Genomic DNA, 16,458 nt, shown 5'->3' with positions numbered 1-16,458 from the left:
AAGATTCCGCAGATGAGTGAACCGATAGCGGCCAGTAAAATAATTGCCATGTGCGCGCTCGTTAACGAAAGTGGCCAGAAGTAGGTGTGTTGTATGTTGTGTTTGAGTAAGAGTAGACAGTATATTTTGTACATATATTGTATATTTTACAATCTCATGCAGAGCAGAAGTCGCATCACCGCTCACACAAAACCGAAGTAAGGCTCGAGTTTTATTGGCAATTTTCGCAATTTTCATGGCGCTCTGTTTGTCAGTGACGGTGGGGCTGTGGCTGTGGCTGGGGCTGGGGCGCGGAATAAAAAGCTTTTTAATTAACAGAAATTTCACTTTTTTACTTAACGTGTAATACTCGTAGAATGAGGCATGGAATGGGATGGATCATGATGAGAAATGGTAGACACAACAAGAGAAAGACACACATTAGATGGGATGGAAATCCAAGCGGCTGCCAGAGGCCGCCAAGTTGTCATTAGGCGGCTTGAAGCTCTTGGGGCCCTTCTCTGGTGTTTCTACGGTCATTACTCCCCGTTTGTCCAGCTCCACTTCCCCGGCCTGCCCCTGATCCTTTTCCTTGTCCTTGTCCTTGTCCTGGTACTGCTGTTGCGAGTCGCGCACAAAGTGCACTCCATTGACTCCAAAGCGGATGCAGTTGAAGCGATACTCGAAGAACTGGCTGACCAGCACCTTGAACACCACCGATATGCAGACCTGCACATTGCCCTCCCCGTAGGCCTGGATGTCGTACAGCCGCAGGCAGCTGAACAGCGGCAGCGGGAGCAGCAGCGGGACACAATAGTCCGGCGGGTTGCGGGCCGAGAAGCCAAAGTTTGCCACAGACCTCTGGTTCACTTCGATGCTGAGGCGGAGGCCCAGATCCGCTCGGCTGTACTCGATGGACGTGCAAACGCGCTGGTTGAAGGACTCCCCGAAACCGAAAACCAGGCCCAGGCAGCACCGGCAGGTGAACTCCGAGCAGGAGCAGGGCTGCCAGAGTTGCGGAAGCTCCACAAGGTTTCCGCTGACCTGCCCCGCCTGGCGGTTACCGCCCCGCAGAAAGGACATGTATCGGAGCGGCTCCAGCTGCTGGCCATTGAAGGGGTTGTAGAGCAAGAAGCGTTGCCGATGATCCACTGGCAGCTCCGGTGGCTCCGTAGTGGCCATCGGGTAGTAGAACTGAGCCTCCGTCCCTTGCACGGCCAGAATGGCAATGGCTGCCAGTAGGTGAACCAGCTCCATTCCAAGGAAATCTCGCAGGTGTAAATTCATGTCGTGCGACTGTTTCTAGGCTGTGCTCCACTTAACATTGGAGGTTGCGGGTTGGACAGCTGTCCAGTGAAAACTTGTGGGTTTTTGGGGTTTTCCAGGCGCGTGCTCCCCGGCACAATTGTCCAAACAGAATGACTCTTTTGTTTGCCCCCAGTAGAACAACATTCCAGCGGGTGTTGTGGCCGCTAAATGGCTCGGAAAATATTTATTGACTTGCATTAGCTTTGGTCTGGCTTGGGTACTGCGACATGCCCCAAAACGAAAATAGCCGTTAAATGTGTCAATGCCAGATCACGACGATCGATAGAGAGTGTTGTCTCGCAAGCGCATTAATGAACGAGCTCTGTGGTCTGTCGACTCTTACCCGCTGATAGATAAGCGAGTGCACAATTTGCATTTTAACTATCTTAAGGCGTTACGTGGAACGCACAAGATTGTAACAGAAAATTGCACACTTGACACTCTAAAGTGTGTCAAAATTACAGCACAGCTCAATTTGCGCAAACCTGCGGCAACATCAGCCGCCAGCCATCAGACTTCAACCATCAACCATCAACCATCAGCCGTCAGACATCTGCCTTAAGCTGCAGTTACAGCCAGAGCCCGAGCCAGAGACACAGCAGCAGTTATCATTGGGCCAAACATAACGTAACGAACATGGCTCAAACAAAGAAAGACAATTTGTGTGCTTTATTGCACGTTCGGCAGGCGGGGGGCTTGCAAACGCCCTGAAAAGGTTTACAAGTCATATTCCGCCTTTCCCCCAGTGCCACCATCCATCCATCCGATCCGATCCGTGGTCCCATGGAAAACGGCAATCAAAGGGGAAAGGGGGAAATGGAAGGTAAATTTAGTGTTGGTGTTGGTGTTGGTTTTCCCAATGATTTGTGGATTTCTGTTTTTGTGACTTCATATAGGAAACTTTGAATTTGATTGCAGCTGGCGTGGCATATGTATGCTCGAAGAGTGACCTCGCCTCGGTTCAAAGACACATGTGGTTGAAAAAATGTGAAATATGCAGGTATAATTGTACTTGTTTATATTGCTTCAATAATTTCCAACCCATAACGCAATGATGCGGGCAACTAAAGCTTCTATCACGGTCGAACCATTCGGCAAATTCTCTTCAGAGAACAGATTAGAGAACATTTTCTGTCGCCTTGAAAGTTCATTTTCAATGAATTGCGGATCTAATATTATTATTATAACTATTTTTCTTGTAAGACCACAGATACGATCTTGTAGAAAGGTTATTAAGTGCATAATAAACCATCCTCTTCCTTTATTTATTCCGCTTTGTAGATCAGATTTTTAAGACCCCTATGCTCGGACTACCTCAGAAAATCCAACCAGCAATCCCATTTTTGTGGATTTTAGCTTGCATGGAATTTTCCTCAGCAAATTTCTCCAAAAGGGGATTGAGGAAATGACCGAATAGAGAATATGATATCGAGCCACATACATATGTATGTATGTATGTACATATACATACATATACATACATACATATGTTTGCATTCGCATGCATAGGTAGAAAAAATGTCAATCACTTGAAATGTATCAAGTGTCGAGTTACCTTGTAAAATAGTAAGATAACCTGAAATAAGATTGCCAAGTACCCAAACAGGAAATTTAATAATTGTCTGCGAAAGACAGATTTTAAATAAAATTGAAACACAGTTTAAAAAAAATAATAAAAACAAAAAGCTTTGTAAAAAATTTACATTTTGCATCTTTTTTGTTTTAACCTTCTTTTACAGACAATCCCTTAAAAGGATGTTTTAAACATTTTTAAGGAAAATGTATTCATCTATCTCACTAAATTATTAGTTTAGTGCAGCGGGTCCTAGCTTGCTAGTAAAAAACATGTCAGTCTAAGGTAAAGTCAATATTAATGTTTGAGAGAATCTTTGAAAAGATGGATGCATGTAACGCAGAGAAGGAAACGTTTCCGACCCCATTAATAATATATATTCTTGATCAACATCAATAGCCGAGTCGATATAGCCATGTCTGTCTGTCAGTCCGCCTGTCCGTCCGTCTTGATGAGCGCCTGGTTATCAGAGACTATAGAAGCTAGAGCCATAAAATGTTGCATCCAGATGACGGGATATCACACTGATACAAGTGTATTTCAAAATTTCGCACCGTCCCCTTCCGGCCAAGCAAAGGTCCATACCGTAGGGAAGGATCATAAATATTAGAAAACCGAATTGTGATCAGATTGGATCATTATTATAGCCAGAATGAAGAATTTAATATGCAGTGACTACCCCCACCCCGTTCAGCATCCTTTTTATACCCGGTACTCGAAGAGTAAATAGGGTATATTGTATTTGTGCGGATAACGGTTGTATGTAACGCACAGAAGCAAACGTTTCCGACCCCATAAAGTATATACATATATTCTTGATCAGCATCAATAGACGAGTCGATAGAGCCATGTCTGTCTGTCCGTCTGTCCGTCTTGTTTGTCGGCTAGTTCTCAGAGACTATAAGAGCTAGAGCCACCAAATTTTGGCTCAAGACTGCTGTATGCTCACACTGAAACCAGTGTATTTCAAAAATGAAACGCCCCCTACCGCCACCGCTAAAGGGCGAAAACCTCCAAAACCTCCTTTAAACCTTCCGTAGGGAATGACCATATCTATCAGATCACCATCACAAATTGGGATCCGATTGGATCATTATTATAGCCACAATGGAGAAATTAATTTTCAGTGGCTAAACCCACCCTGTCCAGCTGCTTTTGTTGTTTTTTTCACATTCTCTCATTCACACTCTGCTTCTGCATTGTGCGGCCTCTGCCTCTGCCTGACCATGCTGCCTCGAAACCGTCGTTGGTGAGTGGGGACTTCTCGACTATGGCTTTCGGGTCGCCACGGGTCTTAGTGGTGAGATGGCACAGCTTCTCTACTGGAGACAGCCTCGGAAAGCTTCCTCTGCGAAAACTTCAATATCACAGGGGGCAGCCGACAGCCGTCCTGGGACTTCTGAGCGGTCAATTTGGGCAATGAGGTCAGCTATGCATTGCTCAAAGCCCTCATAGCACTCGGCGTACATATCTTGTAGTTGTTTTTGGTCTACCGGAGCCTCGCCCATCATTGCCACCGAACAGGCCTCAAACTCCGCATCCACCTTTGCCCACAAGTTCTGCAATTGGTCTCGGCGGACCTGAGAGATCTCGAAGGATGGTGTGCTGGTCCCGGGGTGGTGAGCCGTGCTTCCATGGTGGTCAGCCTATCGATGGCTTCGCATGGCTTCGAACTCCGCCCGTGCGGAGGTGACGGATGACTGGGCCATTGGAAAGGTGTGGCGAGGACTGTTCGAATTATAGTGCGGATGCGAATTCACCTAAAGCGTGATCGGCTAAGGGAACAAAACCGATTTGGTCCTCGCCGCAGTGGCAGAATAAAAGGAAATTATAATTCAGACACTTCTCTGGCTCCTCTCTGACACTCACTCTCTTGTCCGCACATCAGTTAGATCCTCTAAAGATCTAAAGATTGATCTAAAGATCAATCAGCAATCAGCGTTCCAATTCGTTCGTTGTTAATTTAAAAATGGAATTTAATAGAACAATGAACTCAATTTCGTGGTCAAAATATCCTGGAAAGTATATAATATACATTAAATGGTCGTGCCCGATCCATTGCCTTTGGCTCATATCGGTCGCTGATATATCGACAGAGCCCGTTTTCATTTGCCATATTATTGGCATTGCTCAACACTGAATATCGAAAGCGCACAATGCGTGTATCGATGTGCTTACTTTTGTATCGGCCATCCCTAAAACTTTTCAGATGCTTGTCAAAAAAAAGCAACTGAATTACAAATTTAATTAAACTATCAGCGAGAAGAAAAGGCATGTAAGTACCCTCTACACTTGAGTTTTTTCGGTTGATAGAACGTGGAAATTCGAACATTCTACGAACAGTCTACCTGTGGCAATTGGAACAGCCATTTGGCCGGTCCAAAATCTAATTGAAATCTCTATTCTCAGACAATGGATGATAGGCGGCGTGAGGACTTTGCGAAAGCCTTATTCGTGCTCGATAACCAGAACCCAAGGGAGAAGCGGCCGCCACGGTGTGAGCCCAGAGTGCAGCCGGTAAATGGCATTGTGCAGCCCCCGGTGATGCCGCCACCCAATCGTAAGGGAAGGGTCACCAATTTCCTGTTAAAACTGAGAACCGCTGTGAATGCGTTGTCGCGCAACCCTTCCTCGCTGCACTTTCGCCGACCTGTCGATGCCGTGAAGCTGAACATCAGGGACTACTACGAAAAAATCGCAAACCCCATGGACTTGAACACAATCAAGAAAAGATTTGAGTACACATACTACTGGGGCGGTGCAGACGTCCTGGAGGACATTCTATTGATTTTCGAAAACTGCAGAACCTACAACAGTCCGGATTCGACCGTGTTTAAAGCTGCTGTCACCCTGTGCGAATGCTTTTGGCTGCGCATGGCGAAAATGCAGCAGGAATTGCACAAAGAGTGTAGGGCTGAGGCCAAGACCAGGCGTCCGCGGAAGGCATCCATTTCAAAAACTTCTCCATTGCCGAAGACCCCGCGCCAGGAAAAGGCTGTCATTCCGAAAAAGACTAATGTGGAAATCGAGGATTTAAATCAGCCAAAGGCAGACGATCCACTGCCTTCATTTGAGGCCGTTCCCAATCAACATCCGAATCGGCACCATTGCAAACAGTTCACGCCTGTGACACCGGCCCGTCGTGGTCGTGGCCGACCTCCGGGGCCACCATCTCAAAAAGCAGTTGTTGAGACAGAGCCCTATGAAGAGGATGATTCATTGCGGATAATCACAACAATTCTGGGCAAAACGCAGCTGATGCACTACCTTCAGCCACCCGATATAAGTATCCCAGCATATGTTGATACACATGGTGACTGCAGACAGTTGTGGGACAGCAACGTGGATGATTTGACATCGTATGAGCTACGCACTGTCATCCATATAGCATTGCAACATAATGTGCCAGTCACTACGAAAAACGGCAGAATGGAATTAAGCATAACGAAATTCTCCCCCAAAGTAATATCAATATTAAATGAGGCTATCCTTCAAAGTAGACGCCTCGATTCCGATTTGCTGCCATTTATGACAGCTGATGAACTGCAAGTTATGACGGAAGTGTTGGAAAACAGGTTGCTCAAACTCAACACCCTCTTGAACATATCAAATCGTTCGGGTACTTTAAGTAGACATGCCACTCCCAGTAACGGTCAGGATCTGGAACCCTCCGGTTTAGCAACAATGGCGAAAATGGCACGGTTATCTGATGATGAAGAGGAGGAGAAGGGAGGAGGAAAGCATGTTAAAAAAGGAGAGACCTAAAGGAAATCGTAAAGGATGGAAGAACAAGCGAAACATATGGAAAATTACTAGCAAGTTAACACATACATATACATATATGTGCATATATGCATATTAAATATTCCAAAATAATTGCAGTGTCCGATCCACACGTACCCAACCCACCCCAATAAAAAGTAAATTGATCCACAGTGGTTTTACTGGCTGTTTTTGTTGAAGTTTTGTAGAATTGTTTGTCCTTACACACTTCTTATATTTACATTGCACATTTATCATAAACAATAAAGAATAATCCCATAATAAAATACCGACATATCTACATACCACACCAACATTCCGCTCGCATATTAAAATTTCGGGATTGCCAAACTTGTACGCATTCCAGGCGTACTTCTTGCGATCCACACCCAAGATAATTTCCCCCACACCAGAAATAAATTAACCCAACAAATATATCAAAAATCAAAATGTGTGCGCCCGAATCGCTTTCTAAGGTTGGTTACTTTACAGATTCGAAAATTGTTATACCCGGTACTCGGAGAGTAAATGGGGTATATTGTATTTGTGCGAATAACGGTTGTATGTAACGCACAGAAGGAAACGTTTCCGACCCCATAAAGTATATATATTCTTGATCAGCATCAATATCCGCAAAAGGGCGAAAACCTCCTAAAGCTACAGTGACCGGGAATGACCATATCTATCAGATCACCGAATTGGGATCAGATAGGATCATTATTATAGCCAGAATGAAGAAATAAATTTGCAGGGGCTAAACCCACCTCCAGCAGCTTTTGTTGTTTTTTTCACATTCTCTCATTCACATTCAGCTTCTGCAGCGTGCGGCCACTGCCTCTGCCGCGAGTCTGCAGTGTGTTGGTCTAGGGAAGGGGAGCGAGCTAAAGGAGCGTGTTGGTGTGAGAAGTGTTGTACAGCGTCTCACACGTCCCTTCTCGTTTTTTTTAAATAATCGCTACAGCGAAATCGGTTGGTCGCAGATGATGAGTCCGCATTGACCAGGTACTTCAGTTTATGTTGAATATTATAAAAAGTTACTCAAAATTTTGAACTCAAAAAAGAATTGTTTGCCGAACGAACACTAGAAATTGTAAAAATATATAATTGTTTTAATAAAACTTTTAATGATTACCATCCCTGGAAAAAATTATAGCTTTTAGAGCTGCAACTTCTAACTAGCTGTACTATGTAATATTAAATATCAAAATCGCGGATTTAAGATTACGGTATATTTTTAAAATGAGAAGGTATATTTTGGTATATCTTTGACGGCTTTGCGATATATTTAATCGATAATTCCGCGGTCACACTGCTGGTCATTCGTTGATTTTTTTGTGGTCCCAAAAAAAATGTTTAAATTCTGATAAACACAAAAAAGCTCAAATTGAATCGTTCGCGTTAAACAGTTTCAGACAGTCCGCTACGTCGTTAGTCACCCTGCGCAATGGGGGAGTTCTTTAAGTCGCTGAACTTCAGCTACTTCAACACCAGCGACGGCAGCACAGCTGCCAACGGGGCCGCAGGAGGAGCTGCAGCAGCCACCAACAGTGGCAGACTGGACAACGAATACGTTGGCCAGCTCGTCGAGGTTGGGGGCCACAAGTTGCGCACCAAGTGCGTCATAGCCGAAGGTAAGAGGAGTGGGTGCAGCCGCCCTGGCAGATCAGATGCAACAAGGAGAGCACACAAAAAATCAATAGGAAGCGGAGCCCACGCTTTGAATGGTAGCTTGAAGGCGACACATCAGCGCGATGCAACGCAAGGGGCGGGCTCTTTGTTTACGCTTTCTGATTTTGTCTTTTCCACGAAAAACTCGCCTCGTCGGGCCTCAAATGCGATGGCAGCCAAAACATCCGCGTATATTTTGAAGCGTTGCGCTGGCACCGAGCTTCGCGACGTACCATCGTTTACGTACCTTTAACGTTTCCCTGACCTATGAATCACGCATGCACAGAACGCATTTGCGATCACAAGTCAAACTTGTCTGCGCGGCCTGTTTTCTTATATAAGTGAGAGCATTTCTTAGCAGAAATCTGGCCGAACATTTAGAAAAGGAACTAGCGGAAGGCCGCTTAGCCCCTCCCCTTTTGGCTAGCCACACGACGGTGTCCACGGGGTCATTGTCCATCGCAGAGAGTGTTCACAGTAAATGAAATTAAAATGCCTTCTTATCAGAGTTGTATGTTATCAGCAGTTGTATGCTCCTCACCCGCTCGACTCGCTTCCTCCCTCTTTCAGGCGGCTATGCGTTCGTGTATGTCGCGCAAGATGTGCAAACTGGCACCGAGTACGCCCTCAAGCGCCTGATTGGGGCCGATCAGCAGGCCTGCATTGCCATCGCCAACGAGATCGACGTCCACAAGCAGCTCTCGGGCAATGGGAATATTGTGGCCTTCGTCGGATCCAGCTGTGTGGCCGCAGCGCCGCAACAGCCCCAGCAGGGCGTTCAGTATCTGCTGCTGACGGAACTCTGCAAGGGTAAGGGATTGTCATTTATCGGATTGCTGTCTTACATTTCCTGTCGCATTTGCTTGCAGGCGGCTCTCTAGTGGACTGTTTCAAGGTGGACAACGGAGCCATTGACCCGCCAGTCGTGCTGCGAATTTTCTACCAAATGGCACGGGCCGTCGCATGCATGCACGCTCAGGAGCCGCCCATTGCCCACCGAGACATAAAGGTAAGCACTCCACCCGTTTTGCTATCTGTACCCCTTCATCCTCTGGCCTTGCAGATCGAGAACTTCCTTATCGGAAACGACAAGCAGATCAAGCTGTGCGACTTTGGCTCTGCAAGCAGAGAAATACTCTCGCCGACATTTGAATGGAGTGCGCACCAGCGCAACATGCTGGAGGACCAGCTGAACACTGTAACGACGCCCATGTACCGCGCACCCGAAATGCTGGACACCTGGTCGAACAATCCGATCGGCACCAAGGCGGATATTTGGGCATTGGGATGCATTCTCTACTTCCTGTGCTTTCGAAGGCACCCGTACGAGGATGGCGGCAAGCTGCGCATCATTAACGCCAACTACATCCTGCCGCCCGAGCCACGATATCAGTGCTTCCGCGACATCATCAAATGTTGCTTCAAAATCAATCCAGTCGAGCGTTTGGACATCTCCATGATACTCGAACGACTGGCGGCCATAGCGGAAACAAACAACTGGTCCCTGAAAGGTCCGATAGACCTGCGCGGAATTCCGATCACGTCGTCACCGACCGAGAGTCCGGCGAGAAACACGCCCACACAATCGGAGTTTTATACCGATGCACCACCTGTCCCAGCGCCGCAAGCTTCTGCCGCTGCAGCCACCGCTGGGACCGCAACTGGTTCCAGCAATGGACAGGGAAGTCTTCTGTCGTCGCTGCGCGGAGGAGCTGGCACGCTGTTCAAAAACATCAAAGACACCTCCACTAAGGTCATGCAGACAATGCAGCAGTCAATAGCGCGTAACGATCTCGATATCAGCCATATTACCTCGAGGATTCTGGTCATGCCCTGCCCATCGGATGGCTTCGAGTCGGCCTACAAGATGAACAACATCGAAGACGTCCGCCTGTCCCTGGAAAGTCGCTTCGCCCCCCAAAAGATCAGTATTTACAACTTTGGACAGCGCACCGTGCCCCGTCTCCCGCCGCCTGTGCGAACGGTGGAGGCAGGTTCCGTTTATGGTTGCCCCCAGGCACATGCGCCCAATCTTCAGGTGTGTAGAAAAGTTCACTTTTCAAATCAATATTGTTTTGCGTCGAGTGCCCGTACTAGCTCCGCTCTCTGTATTCCGTCGTTCCTTTAGGGTCTCTTCACTGTGTCGGCGGACATTTACAACTTTCTCAACGCAGATCCTAAGTCGATTGTGGTGGTGCAAACTGGCGATTCGGGAGGGTGCACAGCTGCCACCGTGATTTGTGCGCTGCTCATGTACGCGGACCTTCTTCACGAGCCGGAGGACGCTGTGCAGGTGTTTGCGGTCAAGCGGCACACCATCAACCTGCGTCCATCTGAATTTCGTTTTCTGTACTACTTTGGCGACATCCTGAGACCGACGCCGCTGCTGCCTCACTATAAGAATACCAATATGGTGGCGCTCACCTGTCAGCCCGTTCCACGAATGACCAAAGCGCGGGACGGCTGCCGAATCTACATGGAGGTCTACTGCAACGAGAAGATGTTGGTCAGCACACTGCAGGACTACGACAAGATGCGGTAAGCATGCAGTGAATGAGTTGGCCTGGTCACTGGACACGCCTACTGGTGCGGTAAGGGACAAAGGTAATATTTTGAGTACTCTGCAGTCTGCACCTGGCCGGCCCTGGAAAAATTGTGCTGCCCATTAATCTGACCGTATGCGGCGATGTTACAATAGTACTATACCACGCCCGGAATGCACTCAAGGGGATGGTGCGGCCCCAGGGGCTGAAGATCTGTCAGTTTCAAATCCACACGGGCTTTATCCCCGAGCCGGAAACCTTGATTACCTTCAGAAGCCACGACCTTGACGACTTGCCGGATCCGGAGCAGGTGACGCCAAACTTTTGCGTGTCGCTATCGTTGGCTGTGACAGAGTCGGAGAGCCCGCCCAGCCACAAGCCCCCATGGATACCAGCCAAGCCCAAACGCTCGGCGCACACACTGTTTAGTTCGGACCTGGAATATGCCGAGATGCTGGACAACTTCGGTAAGCTTGATCCTGCTCCTGGACAGCTATCTACTACACGGCTGCATTTTCAGTTACAAAGCCAACCAAGCGTCCGTCGCCGCCACTGGCGAGGAAACCAGAGCGATCCAGCTCTCCGCTTGTGCTGCCAGATGTCACCGAAGTAGCTCATGATGCTCCCGCTACTGTGGCGGAGCCATCGCCGCCCATCGATTTGCTTAATCTCAACCAGCAGCCGAGTGATGTACCAGCCGCAGATCCCCTAGCAAGCGCAATGCCCAGCACTGATGCCAGCTTTGACCTGCTGGGAGCGTTCGGCGATGATGACTCTACTGGCATTGGGTCGGCCTCAGTGCCAGACATTCTTCCTCCACAGCAGCAGGCGCAACTGCCAAAAATCAGCTCTGACCTGTTCGACATCTTTGGTTCAGCCGACCAGAACATTACTCCAAGCCTAAAGCCCTCGACTAGTGCAGGACTTCCGCCCTTTGTGGGAGCGGTTCCCACTTTTGCAAGCCAGCCAGCACCTGCCCGAAAGAATCCGTCACCCTCGCAGTCCCAAAAGCCTTCGGACCCCTTTGCGGACATTGCTAATCTAGCTTCTGGACTCAACATAAACTTCAATCGCAGTACACTTAGTGGAAAGTCCCCGGTGGGCCACAGTCCCCAGCCGACTCAGTACTCAAGCCCCACGCACAAGGCAGCCCAGTCCCAGCAACAGGCCCAGCCCCAGCCCCAGCCGCAGCCACAACCAACATTTATGAAGACGCCGCCTCCGCCACAGCCACAGCCACAGCCCACATTTGTAAAGACTCCTCCGCCACAGCAGTCCGCCCCTGCTCAGGGGCGTGCGGACTACAGTCGCGCGCACTTCGATTCAACAAAAGCACCGCAGCAGGCCACAGCTGGCGCGCCTAAGGGCTCTGACATCTTTGCAGACATCCTGGGTCAGCAGGGATACTCGTTTGGCAGCAAATTGAGTCACGGTCCGCGGTCCATCAACGAAATGCGCAAAGAAGAGCTCGTCAAGGACATGGACCCCAAGAAAGTTCGCATTATGGAATGGGTAAGGATAATTGCAATGATTACAACGCATGCCCATGGTCATGGTCACCACAAATCACAAATCCTACTTACAGACCGATGGTAAAAAGAACAACATTCGGGCTCTTCTTAGCTCTATGCATTCGGTGCTGTGGGAGAACGCCAAATGGCAGCGGTGTGAAATGTCTACCATGGTGACGCCCGCCGAGGTGAAAAAGGCCTATCGCCGTGCCTGTTTGGCCGTACATCCTGACAAGGTGAGTGCTGGGACTCGCAAACAATTTGTAATACACTCTGTAACATTCGAACTTATCAGCACAATGGGACAGAGAACGAGGAGATTGCCAAGCTCATTTTTATGGAACTGAACAACGCGTGGACCGATTTCGAAAACGATGCCACGCAGCAGAACATGTTCAATGCGTAAAACGCGTCCTACGTCTATATATACATATAGTCTATAGCCTGTCTTATTTAGCTCTAACTATCCTACAATTAGCTGAAACTAGTGTAAAGCCATTTAAGAGTGTAAGCTTAAGTATGTAAAGTGAGAGTACGAGTCGAGTGTTTTTGCCTATGCCGCCTAAGGCTTAGGCATGTTAGCTAGCCCAAACGAGACCCCTATTTATGGACAATTTACTTAATTTGTATGTTAATCAAGCCAACGCCTATACATTCCCGCTGCCCCCAAACACTCCATGATCCATGCTGAAGCTGGGTAAAGCCCTCAATTATTTGATTATCATTTTCTCCCACCATAATTTGCACGGAATTTGAGTAATCTTCTCGACCTGTAGGCAACGTACTTGTACACATACATGTATAATGCCCCCTTAAAATATTATCGTTTCACAAATGCAACCCTTTACCTGTCCGTGTAGCCCATTTAGCCAATATGTGATTGTAATACTTACGTTATACGCTATCTACGATTGCATCCTGAGGTGTTAAGAAGTTGAATGAAGTCTTTGTAAATGTACAAGCTGTAATTGAAGCTGTTAGTGTTGACTCCATGGCAATCCTCCAAGTGTACATAAATGAGTATATATAGATAATGTTATTTAGAAGCGAAACGAAAGTCTCACTTCAGCATTTACGATTATGTCCGCCAGATAATAAATTCTCTATGTTCGTTTCCCTGTGAAATGCAACTGTTATATCCGACTTCCCTACGCTGACTCGGGTGTCTTGACTCGTTTGCCGGCCACAAAGACCTCTAATATATTGCGATCGTTGCCAGTATAGATGAATTTCTCGATTAGCTCATTGACATTGAGCGGACGCACAGGTTTCTCCACGACGCCGACATCCACCAGAAGAGCATCGAATTCCTTTCCCAGCAAAAAGTTGCCCGTCATATGGTCGAGAGAGAGGGCCTTGGCGCCGCCAAGTGTGGCCAAGTAGAGTGCCTGCTTGTACTTAAGCTGGGCGTACTTCGGGTCGGGATTTTTGGCCTCGCCCGTACCGCGAATGTTCTGCTTCTTGAAAAAGTCCAAGTGCTTGGACACATCCAAGGCGCGAAGCAAGGCATCCTGGATGGACACTGAGTTCCCACCCGACACGTCTGTTCCCAGTCCCACAGTTACACCGGCATTGATCAGGCGCTGAACGTCGCACAGACCGGAGTTTAGCATCGTATTCGATGCGGGGCAGTGGGCAACGGATGTACCGCGTTGCTTTAGGAGTGCAATTTCCTCGTCCTCGAGATGTACACCGTGCGCCATCACGGTCTGTAGACAGAGAAGACAAAGATGAAATTAGTACAGACTACAGTCGCACAAAAGACTTGACTTGCCTTTTTGGTTAGCAGGCCAGCGTCGTCGTAGGCCCCAGCATAGCTGGTTCTAAAAATGCCTTTCACCACCTCCACTTCTGCAAGGTTTTCACTGATGTGACTCTGAACATGGACGTCAAGACGCTTTGCTATATCGCCCAACTCCTGCAAGAGCTCCTTGCTGCAGCTGAGTGCAAACCGCGGGGTTATAGTTGGAAGCACAAGAGGGTTCTTGAGGCCCTGCAATTCTGCAACGAATTTTTCCGTCGCCTTTGCCGACTCCTCCGTCGTTTCACTGCAAAACAAAGTGTTTGAGTTCTATACCTTGTGACGGCTGTACGCGGTACTCACACATAATAGTCGGGACTATTGCAATTAGAGCATACCTTGCCGATCAGCGCCCGCTGGCCTTGGCGAGCAGCTTCCCGTGCCAATACCAGTGTGGATTCAAGGTTGTTGGTGGCGAAATAGGAGGCCAAAGTGGTTCCACAGCGTATCGTTGCTTCCTATGGGGGTAGGGGTATCGTATCACATTATCAGCACTGCAAGCGCCACAATCAAGTGCTATGTATGTACATTTGAGAGAGTGAATCGGATGGATGGGGCAATAGGCAGTAAGCGATCTGCGGGAGACCGCGATCGTTCGTTTATGAGTTAGTGTACGAGTGTGACAGTGTGCGACAGAGTTGATAAGCAACGAAAATTATGACTGGGCCTTATTGAAGATTAATTGACGCTTACGACAACGCTCTTGTAGACTTTGAGGGCGTAGCTCTGGTCGGAGAACTTCGCCTCCAGAGGGAACGTGTACGTGTTGAGCCAGTCCAGCAGTGGCATGTCCAGTCCCAGGCCATACTGTGCGTATTGCGGTGCGTGGATGTGGCAGTCCACAAATCCTGGCATCAAGAACTGATCCTCCGACAGACGCACCTCGGACAGCGTCGAGGCGTTGCACTTGTAACTGGACAGCCAAGAGTCGTAGTCGTTGCCCACGCCGATAATCTAAGGAAGACGAAACTCTTCTTAGCTCGAGCTTATTATAAAACTCCATTCATCCATACCTTGCCATCCTTAGAAACGGCCAAGAACCCATTTTCAAAGGACTCAAACTCATCGAAAGCCTTCGTGTGTAAAATCGTTCCTCGGTAGATAGTTGTCATGGCAGCAATTTATTATCAATTATCAACGTGTTCAAGAAGCGCGAGCAAGAAAGCTGCCAAGCAGGTATTTAAATTCTGTGTATTTAATTTCTTTGAAAAAAATACTCAAAAATAAATACTTTTAATACTTTTTCCACTTTTTACGCGTTTCCAACTTTCAACCAATGAAAAACCTCGAAATTTTTCGAAAAACTAAAGCATGCCGATTTTTTTCAGGTGGTCTAGCTACGTCACAAACAACTTTTTGAGTTCAAAATTGTTTTTCTATTATTAATATTATTTTCAAAGAAATCGTTCACGGGGGATGAAAAATCGCCATGTAATTTACCTGGCTCCACTGGAATTTTTGTGACGTATTTACCTGTAGTCGACACCTTCATTTTAGTACAAATTTATCACCATGAAAGCTCTTTTGCTTCGTTAAGGGAATTTGAAAGCTCTTTTCCTTTGCGAAGGGAATTTGATCAACTAATGAGACAACTAATAAAACTAAATATCAAACAAATAAAATATTTTAATATTGGAAAATGGAAAATATATAGCATATTTAATTTATTTATTTATGTATTTTCAATTAAGAATTAACTGCTAATTATGGAATAGGAATAGGAATAAATATCAAGCAAGCAAAACTGTACCACGAATAGATCAATATTCTCACTTCAACGGTCAGTATCTTTTCTTCTATTTACCGCAGCCTCAAGATCTTGGTCTTGTTTTGTTGGTGACCTATTTAACTATGCGTTTTCCGATGATCCTATTGGGCTTTGAGGTGGCTCAGAGGGGGCCTAGCTGAGGCCACCGGACGGGTCGCAGGTTGCGGATAGCGAACGGCCTACCCCAGTGGGTAGGTCAGCTGCGAATAGGCGGGCATCCTAAAGAGCATCAACTAAGTTGGCTCTGAGGGCCGAAATAAGCAGTCCCGGACAGCCAGCGGGTGTTCGCGACGCAGCAACACTGATCCCGCCTCTCATTAAGTAGCCCACAATCCCATCCCTACACAACACCTACCCACATCCTAGCCCCAACACTCACCTCACACCGGGCCGGACTAAGGTGTCACTCGACCCGTGCCAAGAGTCAGCCTGGCTGGGGGCCCGGTATAAACACTAGCCCAGTCGTGAACGGAGAGCTCAGGGATTTGGCAGCCCCCTGTTCTAATTATGCCCTACCCGGGTAACGCAGAGCTCTGCCGGGGTGG

General features: G+C 47.6%; 4 protein-coding genes across 4 annotated transcripts; 2 read left to right on the top strand and 2 right to left on the bottom strand.

Moving 5' to 3' along the window:
• Positions 1 to 164: 164 nt before the first annotated feature.
• On the bottom strand, positions 165 to 1,445 carry LOC117899460. Its single transcript, XM_034809474.1, has one exon. The coding sequence runs from the start codon at positions 1,264 to 1,266 to the stop codon at positions 421 to 423; it is 846 nt and encodes a 281-aa protein (XP_034665365.1). The 5' UTR covers positions 1,267 to 1,445; the 3' UTR covers positions 165 to 420.
• A 3,564-nt stretch (positions 1,446 to 5,009) lies between these two features.
• On the top strand, positions 5,010 to 6,689 carry LOC117896799 (bromodomain testis-specific protein-like). Its single transcript, XM_034805298.1, has 2 exons — positions 5,010 to 5,135; positions 5,270 to 6,689. The coding sequence occupies exon 2, from the start codon at positions 5,273 to 5,275 to the stop codon at positions 6,623 to 6,625; it is 1,353 nt and encodes a 450-aa protein (XP_034661189.1). The 5' UTR covers positions 5,010 to 5,135; positions 5,270 to 5,272; the 3' UTR covers positions 6,626 to 6,689.
• Positions 6,690 to 7,924: 1,235 nt separating this feature from the next.
• Positions 7,925 to 13,474, top strand: LOC117896330 (cyclin-G-associated kinase). The gene is made up of 9 exons (XM_034804570.1): positions 7,925 to 8,253; positions 8,861 to 9,100; positions 9,160 to 9,299; positions 9,354 to 10,328; positions 10,419 to 10,828; positions 10,918 to 11,300; positions 11,354 to 12,345; positions 12,419 to 12,580; positions 12,640 to 13,474. The coding sequence occupies exons 1-9, from the start codon at positions 8,067 to 8,069 to the stop codon at positions 12,748 to 12,750; spliced, it is 3,600 nt and encodes a 1,199-aa protein (XP_034660461.1). The 5' UTR covers positions 7,925 to 8,066; the 3' UTR covers positions 12,751 to 13,474.
• On the bottom strand, positions 13,291 to 15,321 carry LOC117896331 (guanine deaminase). Its single transcript, XM_034804571.1, has 5 exons — positions 15,159 to 15,321; positions 14,839 to 15,099; positions 14,449 to 14,603; positions 14,119 to 14,392; positions 13,291 to 14,053 (listed from the first exon to the last, which is right to left on the bottom strand). Exons 1-5 carry the CDS (start codon positions 15,255 to 15,257, stop codon positions 13,493 to 13,495), a joined length of 1,350 nt encoding a protein of 449 aa, XP_034660462.1. The 5' UTR covers positions 15,258 to 15,321; the 3' UTR covers positions 13,291 to 13,492.
• Positions 15,322 to 16,458: the final 1,137 nt, after the last annotated feature.

Source organism: Drosophila subobscura, chromosome O (assembly GCF_008121235.1).
Source record: "Drosophila subobscura isolate 14011-0131.10 chromosome O, UCBerk_Dsub_1.0, whole genome shotgun sequence".
Lineage (NCBI taxonomy): Eukaryota > Metazoa > Arthropoda > Insecta > Diptera > Drosophilidae > Drosophila > Drosophila subobscura.
This window is presented reverse-complemented; position numbering and strand designations above follow the sequence as displayed.